The sequence below is a fragment of the Triticum aestivum genome, chromosome 7B (assembly GCF_018294505.1).
Source record: "Triticum aestivum cultivar Chinese Spring chromosome 7B, IWGSC CS RefSeq v2.1, whole genome shotgun sequence".
Taxonomy (NCBI): domain Eukaryota; kingdom Viridiplantae; phylum Streptophyta; class Magnoliopsida; order Poales; family Poaceae; genus Triticum; species Triticum aestivum.
Window position 1 is genome coordinate 128,190,002 of NC_057813.1, and position 8,055 is coordinate 128,198,056.

Below are 8,055 nucleotides of genomic sequence, written 5' to 3' on the forward strand. Positions count from 1 at the left end.
CTCTCCCTCTCTCTCTCTCTCGATGCAGAGATTTTTGCTGATGAGATGGGTAGGAGTAATCAAGCTCCCTGTGGTTTATATAGGCTCTGGGGATTTATCAGTATGTTCGAGATTGGAGAATTGACAGCTTAATTAAATAGTGCTCTTGATTTTACACGCAGAGGATACGTTAACGTTGGATACATGCAGCTTGAGTTGTTCAACGTGATTAGTGTAGTATGTTCCTTTTTTACTAGTGCATAGGAGGTGACATTGGCTAACTGTCATTGACGGCACGCTGTTATTTTCGTGTTACTGACGGTAATTCAGAAGGGGAAAGCGATCTATTGATCCCTCCTACGCGGTGATAAATCTACTGCGTGTCCTGGCGAACACGGCAGTCAATTTGGGATGACGGCAAGGAGTTAAACAATGGAGAAATTATTTTCTGTTCAAGCGAGGGTATGCTTGAAAAAAAAATTACTAGGTGTTTGTAACTCACTTTTTTGGGGGGTATATTTATAACTCGCCAGCATGCTGAAGAAGCTACCGTGAGGAGAAATACATACGTGCCCCCTCCAGTTCTAATTTTTTTCATGAATCAAATGTATACTGACACGTTTCAATCCGTACCTAGAATTTGTTCACTCATTTCAATCCGTACCTTGAATCACGTTTCAGTGTGATTGTTCACTCATTTCAATCAAATGTATACAGAATATTGGATATGCATATATGAGCATACTTGAATCTCTCTCTCCCCCACCATTGTTGAATCTCTATAGCTTGGGAAGCTCATCCCCTAATGCTCATATGTCTAAAATCTTTGGGCGAAAAAGAAGAAGAGCCTCCGATGTTCTACTCCATCGAGCCAAATCCCACGAGTTTTTTTGTCGAGATTGATAAATTTTTTTCCGAGATTGATAAATCCCACGAGTTAATCATGTTGCTTGTTATTATTGGGTATTGGGAATCACTAGACTATGGGTGTCATCCAGAAACCTTCAAGTTGTGAAGGTTTGGGGGTCACCTAAAGGTCTAGCACCATTAATCGAGCTGATGCATCTGGATTTTTTTAAATATTATTTTTTATAAAAAATACCAAAAATGTATGCCCTAAATCAAATAAGTCAATACTATGACCCTATGGGCCACCCTTGGGCCAAAGAGGCAGTCTTCGGTGTTGTTTTCACTGAAGAGGAGCTCTTTGGCCACCGTCCGACCAAAGTCCTCTTTTCGGTTTACGTCTGGCCGAAGAGTGGTGTAATTGGGCCGACGAGCCGTTTTTGGTGGGCTATAGGTTGAAGAGATTATCTTCGATTAGCCCGCGGCCGAACAGCTGTCTTCGGCTAACGCGGGACCAAAGAGGTCGGGATAAGACCGACCATCTTCTTCCTCCCAACGCTAGTGCTCACTCGCCGCTCTGTGTGTGTGTGTGTGCGCGCGCGCGTGTGTGTTCTTCTCATTTTTCGCTCGATCTATTCCGTTGCCTGCCATTCTCGCATCCATTCATCATATCCACTTGAGTATAGCTATTCCCAGTGGTCTAGGCTTCGATCTATCCATGGAGTAGTCGTTTGAAGCTATGGTGAGGAATAGGTGTGGTGGGGAGCAGCCATGGTGGGTAGGAGGTGTGGCTGGTGGTAGGTGTGGCTGGGGTTTAGAAGGAGGTGCGGCTGGCGGGTGGGGGACGGCTTCACGGGTATTAGTGATGGGGTAATCTCCAGGAGCTGAGGGAGAGGCGGTGGTGGTGATGGTCGGTGCCGATGGGATGGAGGACCTAGCAGGGGCTTACGTGCCAGCTATCGTCGACTTGCCTATTGTGGCATCTGTTTGGGCATAGATAGAGGTACTTCTATATTATGTAACAATCCATTCAATTATTTCTTGCCATGCAGAAGTGTTAGTAATGTTTATTTGTTGTCATGTACAGAGACAGTTTCCGCGTACCCAAGTGAGGGGCTGCCACCTGTCCTTCACGTCGCACTTTGATAGTTTGCATGAGGATCTAGTTATCTGGGTGCCATACTCGGATCATATCATTCAGGTACCCACATGGGATATCTTGATTATGCACTAGATATCGGTAGTATTGGATGAACAAGGCCAATGTGTTGTTCGACGTGACGGTTGAGAAGATGACTCTTCATAGGGTAATGAGACAGTTCAGTCTATGTCAAGAGCCTGAAATTCCAGTTATTCCGCACACACCAGCACAAGTGCACAAGTAAGTAATTCTAACTTAGTTCACAACACTGCATTCCGAATATAGCTAACTATGTAACACACATGTCAATCTCAGGGAATACAACTTTAGAGCATTGGTCCTTACATTCATGCATGGGCTACCGCGCCGACAAATATCTGGGATGAGGTTCGGCCCTTTGACTGGGAAAAGTTCAAGTTCTATCTACAGCGTTACCGACATACAACAAGGATCTACTTAGTTCCGTCAGCTGCTCCTGATCAAATGGAAGCTCCTCTCTAGCGATATGTACCCAACTGCCTTTGTTGTGAGAACCAAACACCACGCGGTATATACCATGTAACTCATATGTGTAGTTCTATCATAACCTCAACATATACAATTGGTTAACTCTTCATGTATAGAGTGACTTGATAGTCGAGGCACGAGAGGAGGTTTCCACTTTAATGTGGCGGGTTGAGAGGGGGGATACTGTTCCACAGCCAGAGCACGTCTCATGATTGAGGCATTTAGATGAGAATTTACGAGGGATTTATGCAGTTGTTAAATGTAGACTATCTTTGGATGTTGCAGTTCCTCGTCCAGCACATCGTCTGCCACGTCCCTCTATGCATCGTTCAGAACCAGGGCGAATGGCTTCACCCCCACGTCAAACTTACTGCCCACCACATCCTTCACAACCAGGAAGCTCGTCCTAGCATCAACAAATGGGACCAGGTAACATTACTTTGTACTTTATTTTCAGCATTGTAGGTTTACAAATCAATTTTACACGTGCAACTCTACTGCTGTAAGCAACCAGTCTCACAATTCATGCATTGCATGCAGTCACAGATGCTAAGTGGTGTTAGTTCATTATTAAAGGGCTTTGACGATGACGATGACCAAGCTGCACACACTTATGACTCCTCTCAGGCAGCATTTCAGACTCCACCACCGCTACCCACGCAGGAGATACAGACCATGAACGATGAGGCTATTCAAGATCCTTTTTTATCGGTTTATGTATTAACGATTGGAAAGCATTGAGGTATTTGTGAAAATAGATATAAGGGCCAATTGCATGCTTGCCATTAACTAAGTCCCACTAATAACATTTTTCCCTAATTTTCGATCAAGCTCACTTTTGCCCCTCTTCATTTAAGTGTCTCTACCGAAATACCCTTACGCGTCGTTTCCTTCTAGTTAAAGGGCTTTGATCATTTCTTTTGTCTAACATGCCACTGGGCAGTGGAAACTGGCATTTAGGTAGGAAAAAAACAAGGCAACCCTCTCTCTTACTGATGGGAACCATTCATAAACAAAGGAAAGTGAAAGAACTCTCTGCCAGCTCTCTTACAAGTGGGATCCATATGGGAAAAGGAAAACGAACAAAATCTCTCAATATCTCTCTCGGGGGGTAGGGTGTTTGGGATGACGGGTGCCCAAGTATGGTGGAGCGCAGATAGCTACTGAGCAACGGGTAGACCGGTCACATGGCCTAGTAGTCGGAGCCGCATGCACGGAGCTTGCGGTAGCGCGCGGGATCGAGCTGGGAGTCTCCGGCAGGCTCAGAACTAGCGGCAGCGGTTGCTAGAGCAAGGCGGCAAGGCAGTGTTGCTTGGGGACGCACGCCTTGATGAATGTATTTTAGCACTCATTCTATCCTTGTTTAAATTGAATCATCCCAGAATTTCTGAGATAATCACTTCAATTTGATTACTAGTGACTAATAAAAGTGAAAGATGGCAAATCCCTTTGTTTATTTGTTCCTTGCATGAATGAGCCATTTTAGGAGAATAAATAAGTCATATGTGGAAAATACGGAGCTAGGCGATCAAGATCAATCAACTGGAGACGCGCAACACCTGTTATGAGGGCTTGCACTTGAGCCGCACGATGCAGGGTCCCTGATCTCAACAGCATCCAACTTCGTAAAGACTCTGAGGCCTAATTCTCATCGCACCTTACGAGAAACCATATTTTGCATTCCATGACTACAAAGGGGAGAAGAAAATCATATGAAAAAGGACGACACGGAAAAGTGGAGAGCGGACGCCACACCACCTTCCAACTTCACAATTGCCGCCTTTCTCATCTACATCTCCATCTCCATAGCATTTATCGCCATAGATGTAAAGGATCATAAGAAACGGAGTTTCAGAAGTTTGATGTCCCACTCGCGCTGCTCGCCAAGAAGCAGGATGCTAATGACTTAGGCGGTGCAAAGCTCTTGAACCAAAGGGTGGTCTCATGTGTTCCGAGTTTTTCTATGTGTAGAGGGTAGAGGGGCAACCCCTGTAAACATAAGCCAAAACTGATATACTAGAGTAATGAACTGAAACGTCAGTACAGATTTCTTTCCCACTAATGGCTCAAAAAATTCGACTTTTGTCACACGTGGCAAAAATAATACAACACGCACGAGACATAAGTCTTTTCTTGGCTTGACTACAAAAAAACGAAAAATGAAGCACATGCAAGACTGGAAACAGAGGAGGAGCACATGTGTATGTGTCCTCTTCTCATGCTCTTATTGTTGTAACCTAACCTTATATGTTGGTCTAACTCACCCACCACTATTGGGGTTGGACTAAGCATCCACACCTCCTATCATGCATGAACGCGCCAAGTGGGCCTCTCGTATTTATCCTTGGAATTACTAAGAAAATAAATGGGCTTTCCCCCATTGATTTCAACAATTTGTACGGGATTCGTCTTGTTGTGGGGTACCCACATGTGAGTAGAAATCATGTGAAAACAATTTATCTAGGTTAAAATGCATGAACACAGCGAATTTGGAAGCAACTCAACGACTATGGTGGACGAACTAGGCGAGGTGCACTAGATCCTCTTGGTTTACTTGTCCAAATTGTGGCATGTCTTTTCTTTGGAAAAGGAGGCTTGCCCCCGGCCTCTGCATCGGAACGATGCATGCAGCCATCTTATTAAAAAGTCTCAAAGTAGCACATAGTCATAAAACTATTACAGCTCGCAAGCGAAGCAAAAGGAAAAAAAATGTAAATGCTCAATATCACAATCGTTATATCAACATAAAGGACAAGCTCCCTAGACTCATATCCTGTTATGCGACCGTCATCCAAATCGGTTGAATATAGCCTGTGCTACCATCTCCCACTGGTTGCACCCAATAACCAATGGCTCCATGGAGTCCGTAGGAGTGAGTAAGGACCACGTACGGATCCATGCGGTAGCTCTGAAAATGACCTGCAAGAAAGTTAAAATATGTTGTCTGTTAAAAATTATATCGTTCCTGCAATTCCACATAGCCCAAACAAGCGCACATATTCCAATCCGAATACGAGACGCAGTAATATCATCAACCCCAGCTAACCACGTTCCAAATAAGTTGTGGCATGTCTATCAGTTGGTCCTCGTGCAGGGCCTTGGTCTCCTTTATACAACCGGGGTATGGCGAAAACCTCCTCATCTTGGAGTAGGACTCAAGGCCATGCAGGAGCAGGATTCCTTAGTAAAATGGGTGGTACTAATGGACCCTTTGATGAGTAACCCACATGGCGTCTAGCTTAGGGAGCCTGAAGGTATGTCAATCAGGCTAGCGCATCCATGTGGGCCCCATGGCCTACGCACCACTAGGCACGTATGAATATATACAGTATACATAGTATATCGGTACGATGGTACGACTGGACATTATGACATGATGCCTCTTACCACCGCTATCATGAGGTGGTTGTCTATAAACAAGTATAGTCTGAAAGAAACATTGAGCACTAGAGAACCAATCTAGTGTGTTTTCATTCAGGTTCAATCCAATCTAGCTTGTTTTCGTCGAAAGCATGGTCCAATTTGTTATTGGAACAAAAGACTGTACATTACAAAGAACATTGCAAGCATAAATTTAGAAAAGGGATCCTCATATATATATTTAATAAATACGGTACTACTATTAAACTTTATAAATAAACAATACAAACATAGTAATTCTATCAACATACATAGTCTATATATACACAAATAATTCTATTGCTTCTTGAAGATCCTGATGTCCTTCCAGCGAGACTCCATGCAGCTGGAGTCATGGTTCTGCGCATATACACCAAACTTGAAGTAGTGAGAGTCACCTCCACGGCCGTGTACGTGCAGCTTCTGCTCGCCGTCGATGTATATGATGAGCGTCGACGCCTCGACATCATGGACCACGTTCAGCCGGAACCATCTATCATAGATGGCGTCCTCCACGAGCTGCCGGTCGTAGTACCGCAACGCGCCATCATAGACGTGCAGCATTAGCGTGGTGGCCATCTCGCCGGCGCCGAACACCTGCATAATAGACACCCCTGTGGTGCCGGAGGGGACGTAACCATAGCCCTCGAACTGCCACACGCCGGAGCTGTAGTCGTAGCCCTGCAAGTAGAAGATCAGTAAGATCACTAGACCTTAATTACACCCAGACGAAGTACAACTAATGATGTGGTAAACTTACTGCCATCCTGATCTCAGTTCTTGGGCTGGTATGGCTCTGGCGGGCATGGGGCTTGTCGGAGGCGAGCACCCAGAGCTTCCGCACGGTGCCGTCGAAGCTGTAGCGTGCGCCGCTCGCCTCGTCGTAGGGGCGCTGCAGCACAAAGTTGCTCTCGTCGAGCCTCACCGACGTGAACCCATAGGTTGGGTCGGCGGCTTTTGGTGCCCGTGCGCCCCTGGCCGCAGCGCATGACCAGGACGCCAAGAAGACAAGCAGAGAGACACTAATCCATGAGAGAGCGCGAAGAGCCATTGGTACTACGTGTGTGGCTTCTGCTTTGCCTCCTTGAATTATCTCTCAATGCAGAGACTTGTGATGATGAGATCGATGGGTGTGGGTGTAATCAAGTTCGCTGTGGTTTATATAGGCTCTGGCGATTTATCAGTATATACTTTATGTTCGAAGTTACAGAATTGATAGCTTAATTAAATAGTGCTCTTGATTTTTACACGCAGAGGATACGTTGGATACATGCAGCTTGAGTTGTTCCCTTTTACTAGTACATACGAGGTGACACTGGCTGACTAGGTAGGTGAACAGGCGGCAATTAAACATCGACGGCACGCTGGTGTTTTCGTATTACCGATGGTAATTCAGAAGGGGAAAGCGATGTATTGATCCCTCCTTCGCGGTGATAAATCTACTGCGTGACCTGGTGAACACGGCAGTTCAATTTGGGACGACTGCAATGAGTTAACCAACGGAAATTATTTTTCTGCTAAGTCAGGATATACTTGAATTTTTATTTAGCACGTATTTGTAATTGATTTTTTTAACATAATATAGACGCTAACGCTAATACAATCATCCCCATAAACGTACAAACGCACATTCTAGACCCTACCTCTATGAGCACCTCTGAGAGATTGAGCTGGCACATCATTTTGAGATTGGCGAAGTCGTCACAGACGCCTTCGTAGTTGACGAGAACGTCTTTTGCCACTGAAAGCACATCGCCGGAAGACCTTAAATAAGTCCAAAAAAATACGAGCACCATTGTCAAATCTAAAACTTGAACTATGCTAGGTTGGAGATATCACTATCCTCCTAACCATCCAACCACATATTAGTTCGCTATTTATATCCGACTAGCATGCTGAAGAAACTACCGTGAGGGCAAATACATCTGTGCCCACACATACAGAACTAATAGTATCTAACCCTCACGTTTTACTATTGGTTATATGTGCTCTCCTCATGTATTCAACTTACATTACGCAAAAAAAAAAGTCATATGAACATAGGACTCTCTTTCTTAAATACAGTACAAACACAAACACTCATATATACACTAGTAGGAAAAGACTTACTAATGGCGCACCTAATTTGGCCATTAATGGCGTATTAGTGGTGCGCCATTAGTGCCACGCCATTAGTTGGTGCG

General features: G+C 44.7%; 1 protein-coding gene across 1 annotated transcript; it reads right to left on the reverse strand.

Annotated features, from left to right (window-relative positions):
• Window positions 1-6,169: 6,169 nt before the first annotated feature.
• Window positions 6,170-6,923, reverse strand: LOC123157762 (citrate-binding protein). Its single transcript, XM_044575978.1, has 2 exons — window positions 6,633-6,923; window positions 6,170-6,553 (listed from the first exon to the last, which is right to left on the reverse strand). Exons 1-2 carry the CDS (start codon window positions 6,921-6,923, stop codon window positions 6,170-6,172), a joined length of 675 nt encoding a protein of 224 aa, XP_044431913.1.
• Between the last annotated feature and the right edge of the window lie 1,132 nt (window positions 6,924-8,055).